The sequence below is a fragment of the Barbus barbus genome (genome assembly GCF_936440315.1).
Source record: "Barbus barbus genome assembly, chromosome: 25".
NCBI lineage: Eukaryota > Metazoa > Chordata > Actinopteri > Cypriniformes > Cyprinidae > Barbus > Barbus barbus.
The window spans coordinates 2,104,037-2,117,379 of NC_136753.1; the positions used below are offsets into that span (position 1 = coordinate 2,104,037).

The 13,343-nt window shown below is 36.8% G+C and overlaps 1 protein-coding gene across 1 annotated transcript; it reads right to left on the minus strand.

The window, feature by feature from the left end:
• Positions 1-727: 727 nt before the first annotated feature.
• Positions 728-9,281, minus strand: LOC306844545 (protein-glutamine gamma-glutamyltransferase 5-like). The gene is made up of 15 exons (XM_079376764.1): positions 9,251-9,281; positions 8,657-8,842; positions 8,245-8,487; positions 8,038-8,156; positions 7,825-7,953; positions 7,571-7,748; positions 6,658-6,793; positions 6,036-6,139; positions 5,571-5,810; positions 5,458-5,490; positions 5,099-5,131; positions 4,794-5,000; positions 3,169-3,332; positions 2,147-2,277; positions 728-1,478 (listed from the first exon to the last, which is right to left on the minus strand). The coding sequence occupies exons 1-15, from the start codon at positions 9,255-9,257 to the stop codon at positions 1,328-1,330; spliced, it is 2,061 nt and encodes a 686-aa protein (XP_079232890.1). The 5' UTR covers positions 9,258-9,281; the 3' UTR covers positions 728-1,327.
• Between the last annotated feature and the right edge of the window lie 4,062 nt (positions 9,282-13,343).

The window sequence follows — 13,343 nt, forward strand, 5'->3', positions numbered from 1 at the left end:
AAAACTATAATCTGGTATTTAGAACATTTTACTGAAACGGTTTGAATTTGCCTCTATATGTCTCAAAACAGCATATGGCCACACAGTTCAAAAATCATCACGGTTTGTATGTCTATAGTTCATGTTCAGTTTACATGTTCATAACACTTGTAGTTCCAGATCATTACTGTCATTATGAATGGTGAGTTTGCGGCTGTTGTTTTCTGTTAGAGACTGATGCTTTCTAAAGAGTGTGTCAGTTCTGCAGAGACTGGAACACAATAGAGCTGCAGCACTGAACTCTTTCCTGTTACTCCTCCATTAGACGGATCAATAAATGCTGCATCTTCTGCTGTCAGAGGAGAACACAACAGCACCAAACCACAGAGAAACACAGAGAACACTACAGTTGTGGAACAGTTTACACTGCAAAAAGTATTTAATTACTTATGATATTTCAATGGTTTTCCAGTAACAATATCTAAACAAAGACACATTTACTTGATAATAACATTAGAAAATCTCTTTTTTTCTTCTTTTTGAAAAATGGTATGCCTTTGCAACAGGTTAAAAATTATACAAATAAATAAATATTAATAATAATAATAATTCAAATGGATATATATATATTGCCATGTATTTGCTTTAGTTTGTGGTATTACCATCACTGTTACTATTTCTCATATAGATTAAGAATGTGAGAGTATTTAAGATTTAAGATTTGAAATGAGATCTTTTTTTTTTTTTTAGTTCTGGTTCATATTTTAACACTAAGACAATGGGGCACTGTGAACGGTTTCCAGGACAGTTTTAATTTTAATGTCACATGTAACTAACTAACTAACTAAATAAATAAAACTCAAAAATGTTACTAATCCCTGGGACAAAAAAAGTGCCCAAGGTTACAGAAGCACTCATGTGTTTTTTTTTTGTGGTTTTTTTACTAAGCTAGCCTCTGAAACACCATTATTGCTTTCCGTTATTTTTTTTAACACTGTAAATATCACTTTAAACATATTTTTTTGACTTGATTCACTCTGAACTGTATATTCAAGATTATTTAGCCAAAAAATAAAGTATTTTTTTCTTTTCTTAACGTGTTCATGTGCTATACTTGTTTGCGATCTGTTCACATGCATTTTCCAGCAGAGGGCAGACTAGTTCACAGCAGAGACTCTCAGCTTCAGTGAGTGCAAACTTACTGGAGGAAAACATTTCTAATACTGACTTGTTGAAAAGTGTTGAACACATTATATATATTTTAGAAAAAGGCTGATCAATGTATTAGAAAAGCATTATATAGTACTTCATGTTGTGGCTTCACAATCCGTTCTAAAGGTGTTTGACTCTAAGATGCTTGAACACTGATGGTCTTGAATCCGTGCAGGACGGTGGGTGGATTCATCAACACTAAACTAGCATAAAGCATCTTTTTACCCACCATCCTAGGAGTGAAATTAATGGGCATCCTCATGGTTTCTCGAGGCTGGATCGTAAGCCTGAAATATAAGGAATAGGAAGTTTAGGGAGCAACAACAGGCAAGCATCACTTTTACTGCTGCTCGTGTTTAGGTTTAGTGATTTACATTTTAGGCCTACATAATGGGGCAAATCTACTGTTTATACACAATTGCACTTACACTAGAGATTTGGCAATATGCATACACACAGAAACCGAAATAACCTGATTCAGAAATGCTGACGGACCAGTGTGTAACCTTTAATAGACAGCTGTACACTGTGTACACCCTCCCAGTGTATACATATATCTGATTGAACTCAACTGTTTGACGCCCATCAGCGACTTGTTCACACAGACTCACTCGTCAGGTATGTGAACAAAAATTCATCACGGTAACCATAGTTTCTGCTAAAATACTGTTACTACTGTAAAATCAAAATGAATATGGGATCTATCTTAAATCTTAAGAATCTTTGTATTGTTTTTTAATTACTTTTTAATTACAGTGATGGATAATGTGGCTTTATTGTACTTGCATTGATAAATTTGGATGGATGGGAGTTGGCAGATGTCAACCATGGGTGTGGATATATGGATGTGTAATATTTATATATATATATATATAGAGTCATTTGCTTGTATGATTATCTTGTGAATTTATTTGGTGATTGCTCAGAAATTAAAGACTTGAAACACTTCATGTACCTTGTTTGAAATTTCTCCTGAAGTCCTGAACAGGCTACAGTCAGTTCACCGCTCACTGCAGTGCTGAACGGGTTGGGGAAGGTCACTGTGGCCACTATTGATGTATTGATGACTATACACTCTTTCTGGACCTGGAAGAAAAACAAAATCTTGATAATTTATACATGACGCATTATAAAGGTGTTCATACATCATTTGCATGTTGTAATGCATGATACAATTTCCATAAATAATTGTAACCAAAATTAACATGCATTTTAATATTTGACAATTATTTACTTTACTTACTTTTACTTTTGTCATTTAGCAGACGCTTTTGTCCAAAGCGACTTACAAATAAGAAAAAGTAACTAAAACTAAAAAGTTACAACTCTATAAATACTATCTACCCACATATTTAAGAAAATAAAGAAATTAAATAAAATTAACACATGCATATAACAACAACATTTCAATAATAAACATATCAATGAAATATTATTTAAATAATGAATTATTTGTGAGAAGAAAGTAAGAATTGTAAGATATAAAGTAATAAATAAAATATTTATGCCGTGGTGAAAACGGGCTTCCATAGAAATTAGTTGTTTGCTATGTATTTTAATGCATTATACTTTCCAAGGTGTAACAACGAATAAAGGAATTTTATGTTTTAATATAACTGTGGTTACAGTTGGTTGCATTATAAGGTGCATTAAAAGACATAATTGATGCAATAAAAAATACTTTTATAATGCATTATTATTAAAGGTCTCAAGTAAAATGTATCAAAATCTTTCCCAAATAGGATCTACAGTATGATACTGGATTGATGCATGTCTTTATTAAGTAGATTTAAAAAAAAAAACAATCTGAAAATGGTTTAGTTTGTAACTAAACAAACGTCTTTACTAACTGCATTCCCAACCCATTGGAGGAAGGGACTCTATGTTGTCCTTTGGCAACTGATTGGTCAAGTCATACTGACTTTTTTAAACAACAACATTACAGTAAATGGCAACATGGATTGGGCCAGCATATACCTGTATATTGAGGGAAGGGCTGCAGATGTTGAACTCCTCTGAAGCCAGCACTCTCTCCTGAGACTTCACATCCTCAATAACCACGGCCAGGTTAACCAGAGAATCTTCCTCAGTCTCCGTCAGCATGTACTCCTTGAAGGAGATCTCATGGTGTATAGTCACAGCTGGTGGAGTACAAGAAACAAGAATCATGGATTTGACAGAGCAATTCCTAATAAGTCAGTTTGCCACCTTTTGGCAAATATATGATAAAATAATATGATCCATTAATATCCATTTAGGTGTTTTTGACTTGGAAGTAGACAAAATGTGTTATGCATACTGGCTGTGTTCAGAATGGAATATTATCTTACTACACAATATACACTGCCCAATATTAAAAATAAATAAAAATAAATAAATAAATATATATATATATATATATATGTGTGTGTGTGTGTGTGTGTGTTCCATGATGAACATTTCAGAAAGTAGTACACTGTAAAATAAAAGTTGAGCCAATTTTTGAGGTTTCTCAATTTAATTTTTAGGAAATCTCTGAGTTTTCTCAACTTTTTGTTGTATAAACTTAACTCAAAAATCTGCTGAAGCTGGTTGCCTTAAACTTTTAAGTGTGCCCAACTTTCTTTTTTTTTTTTTTTTTTTTTTTTTTTTTTTTTACAGTGTAGGCTACATATTTGGTCATGTGATGCCAAACATGTGATGCATGTGAGTGACATCCAGCTTCGCTTCAGAAGGCCTTTATTAACCCCCCGGAGCAGAGTGGAGTACTTTCTTTGATGGATGGATGTGCTTTATTGGACTTCAAAATCTCAACACCCGTTCACTCCCATTAGGTCAGGATTTTTTATTTATTTTATTTTTTAATATAACTCTGATTGTATTTGTCAGAAAGAATAATAATAATTTGTTACATTTATATAGCCCTTTTCTAGGCACTCAAAGCACTTTACATACAAGGGGGGCTATCTCCTCATCCACCACCAGTGTGCAGCATCCACCTGGATAATGCGACGGCAGCCATAGTGCGCCAGAATGCCCACCACACACCAGCTTATTGGTGGACAGGAGACATCCTGGAATTTTTAATGAGTCAGGACCTCAGGTTTAACGTCTCATCCGAAGGATGGTGCTTTTTACAGTATAGTGTCCCCGTCACTATACTGGGGTGTTAGGACCCACACAGACTGCAGGGTGAGCACCTCCTGCTGGCTTCACTAACACCTCTTCCAGCAGCAACCTAGTTTTCTCAGGAGGTCTCCCATCCAGGTACTGACCAGCTCAACCCTGCTTAGCTTCAGTGGGCAACCGGTCTTGAGCTACAGGGTGATATGGCTGCTGGCCAAATAAAGTCATAAACACCTAGGATGGCTTGAGGGTGAGTAAATGATGGGGTAATTTTCATTTTTGGGTGAACTATCCCTTTAAGATTTTATGAGGTATTTCAATCCACCCCTTTTAACCCATCCATCCATTCATGTTTCTTTTATGTTGTGCTATACCTTGCAAGGCTTTATTTTTTAAAAGGAAAATACGTTTGGCTGCAAAAACCTAAAGTTGTAGTTATACATTTTAAGCTCATGTTAAGTAATTTTGTAGTTCACTATAGTTTGCAGAGCTCTTACTTTCTATTGGGCCAATCTTCACGTCGCCATGAGCCTCCCAGAAGGTTCCAGTGGGATTGCGGTTGTACTCCTTGTTCTGAGCGTTCACGTGTTTTCTCAGCAGTTTCGGAACAGCGACATTGTTAGTGATTATGACGTTGAAAGAAATGCTTTCTCCAACTACAGGGGCTTTCAGAAGCTGGAGAGAAACAGCAACGCCCTGAGGTGCTGCAAGAAAGGACATGCCAAATGAAATGTTTGATCACTCCATTCAGTCATATTACTCAAACAAACAAACAAATGGAAAACCAAAAGCTAGAACTTACCCACTCTTCCTGTAGCACCTTCACCTCTACAAGCTTTTTTTTTAAAATGCAGATAAAAAAAACAACAATATTTAAATCTAAAAAATAATAATGGATGTTTACATATAAATATGATCAAAATCATATACATAGGTGCAAAGTTTTTTTTTTCTTCCTCTGTTTTGTCTTGTCACTCTTCCTTCTCAGTTTGCTTCAATTATTGTTGTGTGTATATACACACACAAACACACACACACACACACACATACATATATTTTAATTTATTTATTATTATTGTTATTACTGTTTTTCAGATTCTGATACTAGTCAGATGGATTACACACGTCAGCTTACAAAAATTAAAAGCTAGAGTGACTTACCATTAGTGTTCAGTACATTAACTGCGCTGTCATCTAAATGTGAAAGAAGAAGATTTTTGCATAAAACTCCCAGTAATTTAACGGTAAGTATTTTATATTTTTCTGTCTCTTACCCATCTCAGTTTTGTATTCAGACGTGATGTCCTGCATCCGCATGGATCCTGGATGTTTGGTGCAGATCAGAGCTCCAACTCTGTTTTTATCAATGCAGGTTGATAATACTTTCCCATCTCTGATGATTACTGTTTGCACATTCGCATTCACTGCTGCGTAAACGAACGGCACATCGTACTGCGCCTCCACCTTCTGATGATAAACGGCTTCAACAGCAGCAGGGCCACAGCGGAATATTTCTGTGACAGAATGTTGATGTTTAAGCATGATTATCATTAAATCCCTCAAAAAATAGCATGCTTTGGAGAAAATTAATGTAGGCAGCTCACTAGGTTTTGGAACAAAGCCCACAACTAAAATGGCCCACCAGACCAGTATACAAGAAACTGGTATTTTTAGCTGGAATAAAAAAAACTAATTTTTCCATATGCATTAGCCTTGTACAAATCACTGTAAAGACAGACCTGCGCTCCTCTCTTGTGGCGTGGGGTCAAGAACCTGCCATCCGTCATAACCTTGACCCAGATCAGGCCTCTTCATCCAACTCTCCACCCACATATGGAAGTTCCTGAAAAAGGCCAAGCACTTTTAGATCACATTTTGACAGAATAAAAATCCTGAAACAACGAATTGTTCCTTTTTAATGCAATCAGATCATGATTATTTGTATACTGTAGCCTAATGACGATGCAGACGTGTTTACCGAAGCATAAGGAAAAACATTAAAGTACTAAAGATGAAAAAAAATAGAAGAAAGAATAGTTTTATTCTGCTTCTGCATTAAGTTGATCAAAAGTTATAGTTACAAAAGTCATATTTTAAAAAAAAAAATGTTCTTTTGAACTTTCTATTCATCAAAAAATCCTGAAAAATAAAATATATCACAGTTTCCACAAAAATATGGAGCAGCACAAGTGTTTTCAACATTGATAATAACCTGAAATGTTTCTTGAGCAGCATATTAGAATGGAATAAATTACATTTTAACAGATATTCACCAACAGTTATTTTAAATTGCAATACTATTACACCATATTACTGTTTTCGCTGTATTTTGGATCAAATATGGATTATTTAGTGACTTACCAGATGCTATCCCTGCCGATGGGTAATTTTTCCCCCATCTCGCTGTAATATTCCTCGATCAGCATATTTCTGTTTGTGTCATGAGCGGAGTTGAAGACGGTGATGACTCGAGTCGGAATGCCAAGGGCTCTCATTACTATTACACAAACACACTTAATATTGATCATCAACAGCACCAGTTAAATCACCACATAGTCACACACTCCCACACTGTTTCAACAGCAGATTATTTTTGTTCAGTCCATGAAACACCAAAAGAAATTGGCCTTTTTTGAGTGTGGTATTATAAATCTCCATTCACTTTCACTGTATGAGAAAGAGCTCCTTTTGTGTTTCACAGCAAAGAAGACGTGACATTATTAAATAAATTAATTCTTTAAAGCACACACACACACACATTTAAATGATTGGGGTCAGTAAGATTTTTTGAAAGACGTTTCTTACAGTATGCTCATCATTTATATGATCAAAAACGCTGAAAAAACAGTAATATTGTGAAATATTAATACAACTTTAACATTAAAATTAAGTAACATATTTCTATTTGAATATATTATAAATTATAATTTATTCCTATGACCAAACCTGTATTTTCAGCATCATTACTCCAGTCTTCAGTGCCACATGATCCTTCAGAAATCATTCTAATACATTTCTGAAACATTTCTGAGTATTATCAATTTTCGCGCTGCTGAATATTTTTGTTGAAACTGTGATACATTTTATTTTTCAGGATTCTTTGATGAGCAGAAAGTTCAAAAGAACAGAATTTATTTGAAACAGAAATCTTTTGTAACATTATAAATGGCTTTACTGTCACTTTTGATCAATTTAAAGCATTCTTTCAAAAACAAAAACAAAAAAATCGCATTGACCCCAAACTTTTGAATGTAATGACTTCTATTTGTCCCACCTGTACACATGACAGCAGCAAACACCCAGCACTGTCCGTATTTCACAGGTCTGAATTGTGTTTCTGCCCACATCCTGAGAATATCTGCGCTGCCGGACCACTTTGAAGGGTTGACGCCACCGCTGTAGTCACCTGACCAATTTCCCATTAACACTCCTTTATCATCATTAGAGTTCACCTGTTTAGAAACAGAGAGACTATATTAATACATGAAGAGAGAGAGCAGAGAGGAGAGAATGTGAGCAGATCCTCACCATCGCTGAGATCACGCGGCTGATGTAAACCGGATTGCTGCGGTTCTGTAGATCTTTACCCATATCTGCTTGATGTTGAGGACTCAGCTGCAGCAATTTCATACAGATGTCCAGTATCCCTTTTTCATACTGAAAACACATTAATGCATGATAGGAGTTAATGTGAAGCCGTTTTTCAGTGCTGACCTGTCAGTCAATGGTCAAACATCTCACCTGATCAAACGACCAGGGTCTGGAGACGATGTTCCCGGGGCTGCCTTTAAACATCAGGCTGAAATCATTCCTGACAAATTCATTCCTCAGATCCTCCGATGGGAGGAACACTGAGTCAGCTGCAGAAAAACACGATCGTTTGTTTTATTGGTGATCTTTGTGTACTATCAAGGCATTCGGTTTTGTATGGACACAGACAGCACTGACCTTGGCACCAGGGGTTGCAGAGGAGCGTGAACTGGCCGAGCAAATGTGTTCTCACAGTCAAATGGGTCTCAACTCTCAGATGGAGCATGTAAACGCCGACAGAAGCAGACGCAGGGCTGGACAGTGATACCCATAGAGCATGGGGTCCATTCGGATTCGGGATGCTCCTCTCCAGAACGGCGCTCCATTGAGTCAGAAAGGGCTGTCCGGGCCTGGTGACCGGGACCTCCACAGACAGCGGACCTGCGGTGAGGAGAGAGGAGTGGGTACCTTTACATTTGCATATATTGCTGTAAAATTATACAAAATAAAAAATAAAAAAAAAGTCAGGATTTACTCTCCTTGTGAGGACATTTGGTCTCCATAAAATGTAGGCAAAACCTAACCCCCTCACACACATGCACAAACATACCTAGAACAATGTGGAAGATCAGTTTTTCCTTCTGTGGATCAAATGGCCACCCTTCATAGTTCATTTTTACTGTAAAGGCCTGTCCTCTCCGCAGAACCAGAGTGCTGGAACTCAGACCGTCGGTCTTGTGCCGGATCTGGTTTTGCATCTGTTGCAGATCACTACTCCAAAGTTTGAACTCTGTGACTAAAATGGTCAAATTATTTTTAAGGCAGCTGCACATGTTTTTATGTAAAAATATAACTAATTTAAAAATGCAAGAAAAATAATATTTTTTGAAAATTATATTTTTTCAAATAAACAGTGTTCTAAATTATCTTTAAAAAAGCTGTATTTGAGCAAACTAAAATAGAACTTAATAATGTTTAAGTATTTAAAGCTAATAGGAATTAATTAATTAATTAATTAATCATTTATTATAGCAGAGTAAATAGTAAAGTAAAATAATCTGATTATATTAAGAAAAGATCAAATGCAATAGGCTCATAAATGTAACTCAAGAACTTATTAGTAAAGTGTCTTGAAAGTAAAATGATACTAAAAAATAAAATAAAATAAAAAAAACAGAAATAATTAAAAAATGTATAAGCTCACCATCCATGATGCTGTGTTGTGGTGTGCTGTTTGATTCAAATTCTTCGTTTATTGTGCTTTTTAAACGGAATCGTTCTGCCCCTCCCAGTTCACCAAAGTTGCCAGACCACATTCATGTGAAGACATGAAATGTTACAATCAAAAGAACCAACACCTCAAATAATTACGCAATCGTACATATGTGAACACTGTGTTTCAGCAGGCGGATACAGAATGTGCAGGCTCAGACATCTGTGGCATCTAATGCCTTATACCTACAATGCAGGATATTTTTCATGTCCTTATACTGACATATGCTGTGTATTTATTTCTGTATGTGTGGTTGTATGTTCGTTCATTCATTCAGCCAGTCAATCCTTCATTCAAGAGTTATTTCTGGTCCTGATTGGATGAGCTGAGCCGTTTCACCATTTGTATCACTCTGTTTGCAGCATTTCTCACAGTGAGTGTCATGGCGGATACCCAAACCCACAATAATTGAATAAATAACATATTAATAAAATAATATCTGATGTTACGCCATGGAATGTAGTTTTAACAGTTTTTTTTTTTTAAGGTATGAACGTAGTTTAGACTTTAAAGTTATAAAACTTTAATGCTTAACCAGAGCTCTGCCTTTGTACTCTTGACTGAATTGCTTAACAACTAATGGCTATTGTGCACAGGTCTTCAACCCTGTTCCTGGGGACCCACTATCCTGAAGAATTTAGCTACAACCCTAATTAAACACACCTGAAGCGGCCAATCAAGCTCTTCAAGACAGCTTGAAAATTGCAGGCAGGTGTGCTGAAGCCGGTTGGAAATAAACTTTCCAGGAAAGCGGGTCCCCAGGAGCAGGGTTGAAGACCTCTGCTATTGTGTTTTATGAGAGTGCTCATATAAATAATGTGTGTGTGTGTGTGTGTGTGTGTGTGTGTGTGTGTGTGTGTGTGTGTGTGTGTGTGTGTAAAAAATAGCAATTAATTAATGCTAATTTAAATCAAGACACACAGACACAGAAAAATACAATAAATTATTTTTATTTAAAGCAGAATAAATAAAGGCAGTATAAAGGGTTATATTGATGTACAATTACAAATGAAATAATATTATTTTTGCTTGTTTGTTTTTTGCATTAAAGTATGAGAATTTAATGTAAAAATGTAAAATACAATCTTAACAGTTCTTTTTTAAGACTTTTGGAAAGATGTTTTCTTTAAGCAAATTAATATAATCAACGCATGCAATCTTTTTTTTTTTTGGTTATGGGGTAAAACAGGTTTTGTGCGATTCAGCCCACAGAGAATACTAATAGTGAGTCTTGGAGTGTTATTTATTTATTTATTGGTTGGTATTTTCATTGTTGCTTGAGAACTTTATTACTCTACATTGTATGGACTGCATGAATTTATAAAGCATGTCATTGCATCTACAGCCACGGAAAGGGCCTGAGATCACTGAGATTACACTCCCTTACTCACACCAGTGAGACTGAATATATAACAACTCATGACAGATATATGACGGATAAGCAATGGAGGGGGTGTGGTGCTTGGTTTCACTCCCAGATCACTCATTCACTGCCCATTTTTCAAGGGACTCTGATTATGATACTCTCATTAAGTAGGAGGAGTATGACATACTGCATATGACATAAAACAACCTCTGTACGTATTAGGAAAAAGCTATGAGAATGAGCTTTATTGCCAAGTATGTTTACACATATGAGGAACTTGTTATAGTGACAGATGGTATTTACATTATCAGCACAGTCTTTGTAAATGTATTTCATGATCTACTATCCCAAATGCTGCACTTACAATGAGAAGGATTAAAATACAGCAAGAACCAGAATCAAGTGTGTATGAGAAAAATGTCATTGGTAACCGTGAGTACTGTGTTGTTCCCTGAGACCAGACTGTTCAATTAAATCAGACATGTATTTCAACTGTGATGCTACATGTTGGATCAAGTTGTTCTGAGATATTGGATATGCTGAGAAATTGATATAAATCAGGAAGATTATTTACAAAGCAGTCTTCAGATGGGTCTACCATATTTGTAACAAAGAGTTGAATTTGCAGCTTTAGATATGTGGAGTGTTCATGAGACTAGATATATCATTGCTCTGCTACAGAATTTCAATTCCATTAATATAAATTCCATTTTTAGAGAGAAGAGCGGCACCACCCCAGCTGGAGACTATCTCTTTTCAACTGGTCAGGTCTACCTTTGCCAAGATGTCAGGCACTCTGGCTCCCGGTAAACATTGGACTATGGTGGCTGGTGTCTCTATTTTCACGTTCTGTGCAATAGAATAACCAATAACTAGGGCATTTTTATCAGATTTCTCAGTGGGTGCGTCACTGAGTGGGTAGAACCTGTTTAATGTTTTGATTGGAACAGAAGAGTGGTGTTTTGGCCCGCGACTATGCCGCTTCACAGCCACCCAGTCGCTCTTCTGCAGGGGCTCTGTAATCCCTCGCTGCTGACAGAGACAGATACGCTGAACATGTGGCAAGCAGCACAGGTGACAATGCAAGGAGAAGCCATTACTCACCATGTAACTCACCAGTAACTCACATCAAACACTCACACAGCTGACCAGCATCTTCTCCTACTCTCCTATTAAGGAAGAAGGCTCTAAACTTCTCCTCTCCAGCCACCCTTCCACCTGCCCTCTAGACCCCATTCCCTCACATCTCCTGCAAGCTATTTCTCCTGCATCTCTACCTTAACTCTCACACATCATCAACACATCTTTTCTCACAGGCATTTTTCCCACTGCATTCAAGCAGGCTCAGGTAACAACACTGCGCAAAAAAGCTACACTAGACACTTCACTTGTTGAAAGCTACAGACCCCTTTGATAACAAAATCACTCAAACACATTGTTTTCAAATAAAAGTCTGTCTTCCTTTCGCAGAACGACCAGCTGGACAATAACCAAGAATCTAGATTTAAAAGTGGCCACTCAACCAAAGAGCTGATCAGTTCATTCAAATCATCAGTTTTCATTCTATTAGATTTATCTGCTGCTTTCGATACTGTGAATAATCAAATCCTTCAGTCCATCCTCTCATTGCTGGGCATCACTGGAACTGCACTCTGCTGGCTTGAGTTTTACCTCACAGTACTGTAGATCCTTCAAGGTTGCTTGGGGAGGAGAGGTATCCAAATCACATAACCTGGTCACTAGGGTTCCTCAGGGATCAGTTCTTGGACCCCTCCTTTTCTCTGTATACACAACTTCACTGGGACTTCAACTTCATAGTCAAAATTATTACAAACTGTGTAATATAACTTAAGAGTTATTACTAAAATTTTTAATTATGAGATAAAAAAGCTGAAATTATAAGATACTAAGTCACAATTATGATAAATTTAAATCATGACATAAAATTCATAGTTATGGAAAATTATGAATAAAAATAATAATTGACAATGTATTTTTTTGGTAAAAAAACAAACAAATTTGTAATAATGAAATGCTAAATTTTAACTACGATAAAATGGAATTATGACAATGCTTGTGTTTTAAATGAAACACATTTGTCCGCGTTCACTCCGTCTCAAATCGCGCTCGCGGAAAGCGGTTGAGAAACAGTGTCTCTCCCCCGGCTCGCTTTCAACTCGTTTTTTAGTCTTGAGCAAGAGACTTTAGACATTCACGTTACATGATTTGACAGGTTTTTATGTAGAAAGGGTGACAGCGCACCGCATTAAAGTAAATGACCATTCATGTTTTCATAACCGCTGGCCAAATTCAAAAACTAAACTAAACTGAAATCATCTTAGAGAGCAAGGGGCCTCCCTGGTGTTTCGGGGGCCCTACGCAGCTTGCGTATTCTGCGTATAGGGAGGATCAGCTCTAACTCCAAGGCTAAAGCAGGCTAAACTCAAAGAGGTCACGCCCGTCCCAGATAATCTTTCCAGAACTTTTTGCTTTTCGGCACCCTGGGCCGAAACATACAAGTAACCAATCGAAAAAGCTTGAGCGCCGTGCGGCCAAGAGTTCTCCGTCAGAAAGTTCCCATGTAAAAAATGTGCCAAATGTGGACGGCGAGGCCCAGCCGGCCGCCGCACAGATCTATAATAGATCCACCACTAGACC

Coding starts and splice junctions, on each gene's coding strand:
- LOC306844545 (XM_079376764.1), bottom strand. Junction 7,749..7,824: donor GCCGCGTGATCTCAGCGATG/GTGAGGATCTGC, acceptor GTTTCTAAACAG/GTGAACTCTAATGATGATAA. Junction 5,132..5,457: donor TAATGTACTGAACACTAATG/GTAAGTCACTCT, acceptor TTAAAAAAAAAG/CTTGTAGAGGTGAAGGTGCT.